This window comes from Salmo salar, chromosome 20 (assembly GCF_965601325.2).
Source record: "Salmo salar chromosome 20, fSalSal1, whole genome shotgun sequence".
NCBI classification, from domain to species: Eukaryota; Metazoa; Chordata; class Actinopteri; order Salmoniformes; family Salmonidae; genus Salmo; species Salmo salar.
In genome coordinates, this window is record NC_138310.1 from 76,434,481 (window position 1) to 76,447,413 (window position 12,933).

The window sequence follows — 12,933 nt, forward strand, 5'->3', positions numbered from 1 at the left end:
CAGGCCCTATTATGCCATTTTTTTACCCCCATACATCTTTTGGGTGACTTTTACTTGAGTAATTTTCTATTAAGGTATCTTTACTTTTACTCAAGTATGACAATTGAGTACTTTTTCCACGACCGGTGATTTTCTTAGTTACGGCAGAATGGTGAGATCCATTTGTTCTGTTCATCTTGTTATCTCTTTACCTACTTATGGTTTCTGTTGTTTAGCAGCACATTGGCTTGTCGACTGTCTCTGCACCATTTAGAAAGAGAGAGCAGAGCTGGTACTAGAATGAGACACCTCTAACATCGCGTATACCCCTCAATGCAAAGTGGTACCTAATGGGGGCTCTTTCTTTTTCTAGACTCGCTTCATTTCCCTCTTGCTGTTCTTGTATTTCTTAACTTGCCCTGACATCGTCTGCCTCAGTGTATGTCTGCCAAACCAGCCTTAGTTTTATTCTACAGAACCAGCCGTGGCTTTTGTTCCCCCTCAGTGTTAGTATCTAGACAAATGGTGTTGTCTCCTCCCCTCCAACCTGTAATTGTAAACCAACCAGGCGTAGCTATTGTAGCTGAGGCACCCTGCAGGAGGACGAGGTTCACTCACCCTTAGCCTCTCTTTCTAGATCCTGATTAACCTAGCTGTTGTTAGCACTGACCCCAACACACCCCATCCGGCCACCAGTGGTGCGCTACCCGCTCTCTGCTCTCTCCAGGCTGACCCAAACACCCCCATCCTGCCACCCACTTCACACTCTCTCCTCTACCCTCTGGCTTTCTCCAGCTAAGCTGTGATGATCATGATGAGTAAGAGCTGGCCCCGGGTCAAGGTTGTATAACAGGGTCACAGTTAGGGCTCTAGTAAATCTGTATCGCTAACTCACAGGAAGCTAAGAGATAAAACTGGGAACAGCTGTTTGTTTAATGAGGAAAGAAGGGATAAATGCATTCAGCACGCGATTAAAGCATTCATCGTTCAGAACAGAGGTTTTCTTCACAGTTCCTTATTCATATTTACTGGGAACAAGAGCAGAATGTGATACGGAATTTGAATATAAATATAGGAAGCTATGAATGACTCAACAAACATTTTTACATAACAACAGAGAAAATAGAAAAAGTACAAGATATTTCCTGAAAATCTTAACAATTTGGGATTAGCACAAAAAACTCAACTGAGATTGCCTTCGGTAGGTCAGTTGTTGCCTCTGTAGTGGTGGTGGTTGTTTCTTTCCATAGCTAGGTCCATCTTGGGGAATTATACACAGGCGTGTAGTGCTAAGCCTGGTAAGACCTTGAGGCTCTGCACTGCCCTATGGACTTACTTATTGATGTAAGCAATTACAAAACGGTGTTCTAAATGTGGTAAATAAAATAGACATGCTTTTTTATTTTACATGAGTGTAGGGGTTAACGTTTAGGTTGAGGTCTGACACTGTGGTTCACACTGTCGGTTTATCTGTCTGTCTGTCTGTCTGTCTGTCTGTCTGTCTGTCTGTCTGTCTGTCTGTCTCTCTCTCACTCTCTATCTCTTTCTCTGTCTCTTTCTCTATCTTTTTCAATTCAATTTGAGGGGCTTTATTGGCATGGGAAACATAAGTTTACATTGCCAAATCAAGTGAAATAGATAGTAAACAAAAGTGAAATAAACAATAAAAAATTAACAGTAAACATTACATGTCATATTATGTCTATATATGTACAGTGCTGGAATGATGTGAAAATAGTTAAACTACAAAAGGGAAAATAAATAAATATGGGTTGTATTTACAATGGTGTTTGTTATTCACTGGTTGCCCTTTTCTTGTGGCAACAGGTCACGAATCTTGCTGCTGTGATGGCACAATGTGATATTTCACCCAAGAGATATGGGAGGTATTTTTAATTCTTTGTGGGTCTGTTCTCTCTCTCTCTCTCTCTCTCTGATTACATCCATTGTGTGTGGCCTTGTCTGTGTGTAGTTATCAACATAGTTAGTATAGTTAGTGATACACCACATTGTGGTAGTTATAACGATGAAACACTCTGAAGTGTCAATAAATACTAAATGTATGTAAATCAGAAATGGTGCCCCAGGTTACTGAGTTAATTGTTACATGATTAAATTAATCACGTAATAATAAACATAGTTTCTTATTCGATAAATAGCATGTCATCACATTAACGATAGCAACGTCACGACACACCCTATTCCATATATAGTGAACCCATCGGGCTCTGATCAAAAGTAGGGCACTATGTACATTCTTAGAAAAAAGGGTTCCAAAAGGGTTCTTCAGCTGTCCCCATAGGAAAACAATTTCTGGTTCCAGGTAGAACCTTTTTTGGTTTCAGTTAGAACCCTTTTGGGTTCCATGTAGAACCCTCTGTGGAAAGAGTTCTAAATGGAACCCAAAATGGATCTACCTGGAACCAATAAGGGTTCTTCAAACAGTTCTCCTATGGGGACAGCCGAAGAACCCTTCTAGGTTCTAGATAGTACCATTTTTCTAAGAATGTAGTCAATAGGGTTCCAGACACACCCTGGGGGTTTCTCCAGGCAGAGTCCTGTGGACGGTAAACCTTTAGGTTGGAGGTGAAGGGTTAAAGTTCAGGTGTCTGATGATGCCATTAGAGAAGATGCGTAAGGTGACACCGAGTCAAACTTATCACACCACTGGGCTGCAAGGGAAAAGATTAACCATGACCCAGAGGTCATCATTTAGCAGTGTGTGTGTGTGTGTGTGTGTGTGTGTGTGTGTGTGTGTGTGTGTGTGTGTGTGTGTGTGTGTGTGTGTGTGTGTGTGTGTGTGTGTGTGTGTGTGTGTGTGTGTGTGTGTGTGTGTGTGTGTGTGTGTGTATGCGTGTGTCTGTGTGTGTGTGTGTGTGCATGTGTGTGTGAGAGACAGTGATTAAACTAGGAATAAAGTTAAATTGTTTGATGTAAAATGTGACCCGATTCAGGAAACTAGGCGTGTGTCGCAAGTCACCACTTCAAAATGTGTTTTTTTGGCAGAAATGCCATCTTGAACATGTGAACTTTCATGCGCCTTAATAACAAACTTGTATGCCATCTGTAAATACAAATAAAATGGTTAAATTACGAGCCTTGTTGGTTAAGCCACAGAAAAAGCGAACACCCTTCCCACTAGCCACGATTGGCTGAGATAATGAGTGGGCTGGACATGCCGAGAGAGGAGTTCAGATTGGTCTGCCATAGAAGCTTGCCAGTCTGTGTTGGTAATACTGTTGAACGCTGCTTGTAAAAAAAAAAATGTATTGTGTAGTGGAGCTGCTTAAGTGTTGCTCTCCACTTTCTGAAGGAGCACATTTTGAGTATGATAGCTACAGGAAACACCTGTCTCCGGATTACATCTTCAAACTAAGGGCAACCGTGGCATGGCATTCCTGACAGGGAGACACATTCATGCACGATGATGTATAGTGGATTGCGAAAGTATTCACCCCCTTGGAATTTTTGGGGGGTTTGTATCATTTGATTTACACAACATGCCTACCACTTTGAAGATACAAAATATTTTTTATTGTGAAACAACAAGAAATAACACCAAAACAATGAAAACTTGAGCGTGCATATCTATTCACCCCCCAAAAGTCAATACTTTGTAGAGCCACCTTTTGCAGCAATTACAGATGAAGGTCTCTTGGGGTATGTCTCTATAAGCTTGGCACATCTAGCCACTGGGATGTTTGCCCATTCTTCAAGGTAAAACTGCTCCAGCTCCTTCAAGTTGGATAGGTTCCGCTGGTGTACAGCAATCTTTATGTCATACCACAGATTCTCAATTGCATTGAGTTCTGGGCTTTGACTAGGCCATTCCAAGACATTTAAATGTTTCCCCTTAAACCACTCGAGTGTTGCTTTAACAGTATGCTTAGGGTCAATGTCCTGCTGGAAAGTTAACCTCCGTCCCAGTCTCAAATCTCTGGAAGACTGAAACAGGTTTCCCTCAAGAATTTCCTCTATTTAGCACCATCCATCATTCCTTCAATTCTGACCAGTTTCCCTGTCCCTGCCGATGAAAAACATCCCCACAGCATGATGCTGCCACCACCATGCTTCACTGTGGGGGTGGTGTTCTCGGGGTGATGAGAGGTGTTGGGTTTGCGCCAGACATAGCATTTTCCTTGATGGCCAAAAAGCTCAATTTTAGTCTCATCTGACCAGAGTACCTTCTTCCATATGTTTGGGGAGTCTCCCACATGCCTTTTGGCGAACACCAAACGTGTTTGCTTATTTTCTTCTTCATGCAATGGCTTTTTTTTCTGGCCACTCTTCTGTAAAGCCCAGCTCTGTGGAGTGTACCGTTTAAAGTGGTCCTATGGACAGATACTCCAATCTCTGCTGTGGAGCTTTGCAGCACCTTCAGGGTTATCTTTGATCTCTTTTTTGCCTCTCTGATCAATGACCTCCTTGCCAAGTCTATGAGTTTTGGTGGGCGGCCCTCTTTTTGCAGGTTTGTTGTGGTGCGATATTCTTTCCATTTTTTAATAATGTATTTAATTGTGCTCCGTGGGATATTCAAAGTTTCTGATATTGATGGCAAATTTCTGATAAAGATGACAATTCTCCACGTGACTATAGGGCTGACAAGAGTGGCGTTGACCTCACGGCAGGCACAGGATGAACTCTGGTTGACACTCAGAGCTCCTGCTGGGTAGAGATGATCAGGCACAGTAATGGCCAGCCAAGGACTGCCATGCCAGTGGAGGGGAGTGGGATGGAGGCTGCTGGAGGGTGGCTGTTGGGGCTGTCCTGTCCTGTCTTGCATGGGCATTACCCAACATCAAATAAAGAAGAGATGGATAAGGAAAATAGTATAGTAATGGACACTACTATGGCCACCTTTTCTCCATTAAAAACCATTAGGCCAGCCTAGGGGACACTGAGACAGAAAAGTGGTGAATTGCTTGGCAGTTAGGACTGTCCTTGGTCTTGTCTGACCATAAGAGTGATGGATGAGGAAGGTTAGTGTGTGAACAGGCTCTTCTATGGCCATCTTTTCCAGTGAAAATCCTAGGAGAATTGGAAACTGTAGCGGGGGCAAGTAGGGTGCTAGATTAGTTTGGTCTGGCCTTGCCTAACCACAAAACAAGGTGTGATGAATGACAGAATCAGCACCTGTACATCGATAAAAGGATATCGATTGCCACTCCCCTTAAAAATGTATAGATGAGTTACGTGCCAGAGATACTGGAGACAGCTTTAAAAGTTTGGACAAACCTACGTATTGAAGGGTTTTTCTTTATTTTTACTATTTACTACATTGTAGAATAATAGTGAAGATATCAAAACTATTAAATAACACATATGGAAACATGTAGTAACCTAAAAAGTGTTAAACAAATGGATGCAATCAGAGAAAGAGACAGACAGCGAGAGAGAGAAAGAGAGAGAGACAGTTTCATCATAGCGCTTGGTGGTTTTTGTGACTGCACTTGAAGAAACTTTCAAAGTTCTTGACAATTTCCGGATTGACTGATCTTCATGTCTTAATAAAGTAATGATGGACTGTTGTTTCTCTTTTCTTATTTGAGTTGTTCTTGCCATAATATGGACTTGGTCTTTTACGAAATATCTTCTGTATACCACCCCTACCTTGTCACAACACAACTGATTGGCTCAAACGCATTAAGAAGGAAAGAAATTCCACAAATCAACTTTTAATAAAGGCACACCTGTTAATTGAAATGCACTCCAGGTGACTACCTCATGAAGCTGGTTGAGAGAATGCCAAGAGTGTGCAAAGCTGTCATCAAGGCAACGGGTGGCTACTTTGAAGAATCTCAAATACAAAAAGTTTATTTTAGTGCAGTTGCAAAAATCATCAAGTGCTCTGATGAAACTGTCTCTCTTTCTCTCTCTTTCTCTCTCTCTGTCTCTCTTTCTCTGATTGCGTCCATTTGTTTAACACTTTATTGGTTACTACATGATTCCATATGTGTTATTTCATAGTTTTGATGTCATCACTATTATTCTACAATGCAGACAATAGTAAAAATAAAGAAAAACCCTTGAATGAGTAGGTGTTCTAAAACTTTTGACCGGTAGTGTATATAGAGAGACTTCTAAATCAAAGAGTGTGAGAGGCAGAAAAGTGCCAGAGGGACCACAGTGCCAATGTGGTTGGGGAATGCCAAAGGGGGTGGTAGGATGAAATTGCATTGGCAGAGAAGGGTGTATTAGATCATGTTAAATCAATAACAAAGCACAGTTTTCCTCATCAGTTAATGCACATTTTGAATTAACATTGCATTCTAAGTGGGTTATGCCAACTGAGACAACGAATGTGTTTGTGTGTGCCTAGCAACTGGATTGTGTAATTGCTGTTTGATGGAACACTCCAAAGACGCGCTTGTGTTTGTGCATGTGTTTGTGCCTGCGTGTGTTTGTGCGTGTGTATGTTTGTGTGTGTGTTTGTGCATGCGTGTGTTTGTGCGTGCGTGCGTGTGTTTGTGCGTCTGTGTATTTGTGCGTGTGTTTGTGCGTGTGTGTGTTTGTGCGTGTGTGTCTCTGTCTCTCTCCCAGAGGAAAAGTTCTCAGATCGCACATAGCCTTGGCCCCGTTTGTGCTTGCGTGGAGAGGGAAATTAAAAAAGGCCGACAGCAGTCCTCTTCTCTCTGTCTCTCTCTCTATCTCTCTTCTCTCTCTGTGTCTCTCTTCTCTCTCTGTCTCTGTCTCTCTTTCTCTGTCCCTCTCTCTTCTCTCTCTGTCTGTCTCTCTCTCTGTCTCTCTCTCTTCTCTCTCTCTCTCTCTCTCTCTCTCTCTCTGTATTCAACCGGATAATCTCTTATATTCCCTCGCTCCCGCCCCAGGGGTCTGAAGCTTTACTCTCCAAAGAGTCTGTTGGTGGGTTTTTACATCTCCCAATCTCCAGTAGACTGTATTGGTGCCAAGTACTGTAACTACCCAGTAAACATGCCCACATTGGCATCAAGGGGCTGTAACCAGCATTTGAGTTTTAGTGAGGTCCATCTGGGAGGGGTGGCATGGTGGGGAGCTACAAATAGCTACAGTATCTATGTAAAGAGAGCTACTGTATGAGATGTTCACATTGAAACATATCTTATTTTTTTAAAGTTCCTAACTTGTTTGATAAGATTAGTACAGATTTTCTCAGGAACCCCGCACGGGGGTCCGACCCCAAGTTTGGGAACCACTATACGAACCTCTCTTTCTGCTTGCTCTCTCGCTCGCTCTTTCGCTCTGCTTCTCCTGCGTGCATTGCAGCCTGCCTCACCACTGAGCGCCACATCACTGTCTGTCTCAGTAACCTACTCTATGTAAAGCAAAGTTATTATGAGAACTTCGTAGCCTATTTTTTGCAGATGTGATTAGAACTCACTCAGATCAAGAATATAAGCATTCTGAGCTTTGATCAACGCTGGGAGCAATATTTAGATGTTGACCCATAATTGATTTTCTTAATTGTGTACATACAGTTGAAGTCGGAAGTTTACATACACTTAGGTTGGAGTCATTAAAAGTCGTTTTTCAACCACTCCACAAATGTATTGTTAACAAAGTATAGTTTTGGCATGTCGGTTAGGACATCTACTTCGTGCATGACACAAGTCATTTTTCCAACAATTGTTTAAAGACAATCATGTCCGAATCAACACAACATTGTTTAAAGACAATCATGTCCGAATCAACACAACATTGTTTAAAGACAATCATGTCCGAATCAACACAACATTGTTTAAAGACAATCATGTCCGAATCAACACAACATTGTTTAAAGACAATCATGTCCGAATCAACACAACATTGTTTAAAGACAATCATGTCCGAATCAACACAACATTGTTTAAAGACAATCATGTCCGAATCAACACAACATTGTTTAAAGACAATCATGTCCGAATCAACACAACATTGTTTAAAGACAATCATGTCCGAATCAACACAACATTGTTTAAAGACAATCATGTCCGAATCAACACAACATTGTTTAAAGACAATCATGTCCGAATCAACACAACATTGTTCAAAGACAATCATGTCCGAATCAACACAACATTGTTTAAAGACAATCATGTCCGAATCAACACAACATTGTTCAAAGACAATCATGTCCGAATCAACACAACATTGTTTAAAGACAATCATGTCCGAATCAACACAACATTGTTCAAAGACAATCATGTCCGAATCAACACAACATTGTTTAAAGACAATCATGTCCGAATCAACACAACATTGTTCAAAGACAATCATGTCCGAATCAACACAACATTGTTTAAAGACAATCATGTCCGAATCAACACAACATTGTTTAAAGACAATCATGTCCGAATCAACACAACATTGTTTAAAGACAATCATGTCCGAATCAACACAACATTGTTTAAAGACAATCATGTCCGAATCAACACAACATTGTTTAAAGACAATCATGTCCGAATCAACACAACATTGTTTAAAGACAATCATGTCCGAATCAACACAACATTGTTTAAAGACAATCATGTCCGAATCAACACAACATTGTTTAAAGACAATCATGTCCGAATCAACACAACATTGTTTAAAGACAATCATGTCCGAATCAACACAACATTGTTTAAAGACAATCATGTCCGAATCAACACAACATTGTTTAAAGACAATCATGTCCGAATCAACACAACATTGTTTAAAGACAATCATGTCCGAATCAACACAACATTGTTTAAAGACAATCATGTCCGAATCAACACAACATTGTTTAAAGACAATCATGTCCGAATCAACACAACATTGTTTAAAAACAATCATGTCCGAATCAACACAACATTGTTTAAAGACAATCATGTCCGAATCAACACAACATTGTTTAAAAACAATCATGTCCGAATCAACACAACATTGCAATACGATGTCATTGCTTGTTGTTTCTTCTTTTTTTTACAAGAAGCACAAATAAGTTGTGTGAGACCATAATGAGCACATTACGTAGCAGGTAATGTGCAATATTTAGCAAATTTGGTATTTACCAGTTTTTTTCATATTATATTTCATTCTCAACAATCATTTTTACAGGCTAAATTCCTGTCTAATCATTCAAAATGGTTAAATTTCCGTTTCATTACAAGGGTTCTATTTCTTGCTGTAAATGTTTTTTTATTTCACAATTTTATATCACAATTCCAGTGGGTCATTTGTTCCCAATGTGAGCTCATGATATTGTCCCTATGTGTTTCGCCCACCATGTGCCAATTTATCCATACATCCATAGCTCTGTCTATGTGGTGACATTTTTCCAGCCTCTTCCCTCAGCTTTTTACCAAAACAGTGATTGGGGGGGGGGGGGGGGGGTCAGCTTTGTTATTGTTTGAACTGCAGATTGCCTCTTCAAGGTATGTTGTTTAGCACCTATTATAACTTCACAACTGTTGTTTTAATAGGTGTAGAAAGTATAGCGATAAATATGAGGAAGTAGAAATGACAGAGAGTGATAGAGATGGGGAAAAGGACAAGCAGAGGGGAATAGTAAACAGAGTAGAGATGGAAGCACAGTGGAAAAGTCTGAAGGAGAGAAATGTCTTTGAAGTGGCAGGAAATGTTTGGAAATCATTTTTGCATGAAGCATAGGCCTCTTTCTCTTCCTTCCGTAGTCATTGGACCAGAGCAGCAATATCATTCATTTTAATACCTGTAATATTAACTGGAGGAGACAGTAATGGGTAATTCCACGGTAACAAAATTGCACTGAGACTCTGATTTTTTCACCTATAATGTATGCCAAAGACGATTGATTTAAAATTTTAACAAACCATACAATTCCATGCACAAGGACTATTTTTAACAATTTACACTGAAAATGTTACAAAAACACATTTACTGGAAAAACTTTGCAGATGCAAAGTTTGGTAACAGAATTTAGGTCAAATCTCCCTCAGTTTTTTATGTGACCATGTTTTCTAAAAACTCTGTATCGAAGATGTCTGCAGAAGAATGAGATGTCAGCTATGACATGGATCCTTGACTTTGAAAAAATATATTTTGGTTATTGAACTACAGTAAGTGAAGTGGAATTACACCCTGTAACGGAATTGCGGTAACAGAATTTCATCATTGGTCCCTAATCTGTACTATACAGAAATGCATAATTATGTATATGAATGTCATTCTCTTCATAGTGATGTATCCTGAATAGGTACACAAAGGTAGAAATATCCAACATCCTCCTCTGCATATTTTGGGTATTATTCTACACACTGGCTATTATTTTTATGAGCTCTGCCCCCAAACAAGACCAAATCTGAACCACAAGTTTGGACATCAAAGTATAGCATAGTAGAGCTCAGTAGTGTACAGTAGAGTACAGTAGAGTACAGCACGGCACGGCACAGTACAGTTGAGTTCAGTTCAGTACAGTAGAGTTCAGAACACTACAGTACAGTAGAGTAGAGTTCAATGGAGTACAGTACTGTACAGTAGAGTAGAGTTCAGTACAAAACAGTACATTGTAGAGGGAGAATGGCTGGTCTGAGGTAAGGCCTTGCATCGGAACAATTTAGACTGACGAATATGAATATTAGTACGCAGGCTAAGGTGGAAATTAACTGCCATTCAAATGAGGAGTGAATCTAGGGGAATGAAAAGTACATAGTGCATGCTAATATGCTAACGCTAACAATCTTCTCCCCCTGTGTCCACTGCACAGTACACATACTTTATTTTGTCTTGGCAAAGTGGGAGTGACTTGACACAATGATTGTTTTCACAAGGCAATTAGGAGCCGTGTACCTTTTCTCATTCAATTAGCTGGGTGACGAGCGATCGAGTGAGTCAGCTCTGAGACCACATGGCTTAGTATCCTGCGTGCTAACAACACAGCAGATCTGTCTGAGAAATCCTGCTCACATCACTCTAGTTTATATATTCTTCTCCTAAAGATACATCCTCTTTCTATTCTCTCTACGCCGTCTCTAAGTGTCTTAATATTCCATACTTGTCCTCAAGTCATTCTCGACTTCCAAGTCCTTACCGAGCAGAAGTCTCCTTTAATCTTGATTGACCCGTGTGGTGGGAATAGTGTAGTATAACACAGGAAATTAGGCCCAGGAAAAAGGTAATGAGATGTGATTCAATGAAAAAATGTATTTGAATGATAGCAGGTGTTTGTTTCTCAGTGGATAGTTGTGTCTGTGTGATTGATATGCAAGGTAGGATGATAGCAGGTGTGTGTTTCTAGTTGGATGGTTGTGCCTGTGTGATTGATATGCAATGAAGTATGAATAGTACACAGTATGCATTTTAAGTATGCAGATTAAATAAGTAGTAGGTAAACCAGATTTTGGGCACGGCCCTTGACTTCCAGCCTGATCGTGAAGCAGCAGAGTATGCCATGTACTGTATATGTATGGAGGCTGCTGAGGGGAGGACGGCTCATAATAATGGCTGGATCGGCGCTAATGGAATGGTATCAAACACATGGAAACCACGTGTTTGATGTATTTTCCACCATTCCACTTATTCCGCTCCAGCCATTACCACAAGCCCGTCCTCCCCAATTAAGGTGCAACTAACCTCCTGTGTACTACATACTATTTATAATGTACTGTTTAGTAAAATCCTACTGAGAATGGGTCATCTAATGCACTATTGCGTTGATTCCAGCCATGCGTTCATTTGGGTACAGCGCATCACCTCAGCTGATTATCAGCTGTTGTCAGTCACACGTGGGTCTCGAAAGACGATTCTCTTCCTTAATTGTGTGCAGCGAATTCTACTAGATCAAAAGCCTAAATGAATATGACATCCTGGCATTTAAAGCATATAAAACTTACTACATTTTTTCACATACCGTAAATGTCTACTATTTAGAACAGAAATACAGGTATTGAGACACGGCCAAGCACTTTTTAACTCAAATGCAATTTTAAGCACTAACCCTAACCTTTCCCTTCACACTAACCCTAGCTTCATGTGCACACCCCGGTTCAACCCTAACCCCAAACCTATCCCTAGCCTCAAACCTAACCTAACCCTATCCCTAGCCTTAAACCTAACCCTATCCCTAGCCTCAAACCTAACCCTATCCCTAGCCTTAAACCTAACCCTATCCCTAGCCTCAAACCTAACCTAACCCTATCCCTAGCCTTAAACCTAACCCTATCCCTAGCCTCAAACCTAACCCTATCCCTAGCCTTAAACCTAACCCTATCCCTAGCCTCAAACCTAACCCTATCCCTAGCCTCAAACCTAACCCTATCCCTAGCCTCAAACCTTAGCCTAACCCTAGCCTCAATCCTAACCCTTACCTGTAACCCGAACCCTTTCGCTTGATAAAGGACCAATAAGCTAATGTGTTGTGGTCTCTCTCCTCTGTAGGGAACGTGTTTGTGGTGAGCCTGGCCTTTGCTGACCTCGTGGTGGCCTTCTACCCCTATCCATTGGTGCTCTACGCCATCTTCCATGACGGCTGGTCGCTGGGAGAGACACAGTGCAAAGTGACTAAGATCTGTCTGTCTGTCTGTCTGTCTGTCTGTCTGTCTGTCTGTGTGTCTGTCTGTCTGTCTGTCTGTCTGTCTGTCTGTCTGTCTGTCTGTCTGTCTGTCTGTCTGTCTGTCTGTCTGTCTGTCTGTCTCTCTCTCTCTCTCTCTCTCTCTCTCTCTCTCTCTCTCTCTCTCTCTCTCTCTCTCTCTCTCTCTGCCTCTCTAGCCCTATTTATACCTGGTTCTAACAGGTTATTTGTCTTGATCTTGTCCTCATTCTGATTGTGCCCACATTTTTATACAGATGTAGATGATTAAAATACAGATTGTCATCTGACTATGATTAGATCTTCCTGACCACCTCGGGAGGTAGGTGGCACCATTGACTTATGGCATCCATATGGCTTAAAATAAATACATATTATTTTGAAAGAATAGCTGTCAAAGAATTTGCATACAGGGAGGGATGAGGAAATATGGTCACAATGCGGAGACATATTTCTGAAAATGTGGGCAA

At 40.9% G+C, this 12,933-nt stretch overlaps 1 protein-coding gene across 1 annotated transcript in view; it reads left to right on the forward strand.

The window, feature by feature from the left end:
* Nucleotides 1-12,933, forward strand: part of LOC106581214 (melatonin receptor type 1B-B) — a 94,589-nt gene that overhangs the window by 79,045 nt on the left and 2,611 nt on the right. The window contains exon 2 of the mRNA XM_045703958.2: nt 12,313-12,431. Within this exon, the coding sequence (XP_045559914.2) occupies nt 12,313-12,431 (119 nt within the window). The remainder of the gene's footprint in view (nt 1-12,312; nt 12,432-12,933) is intronic.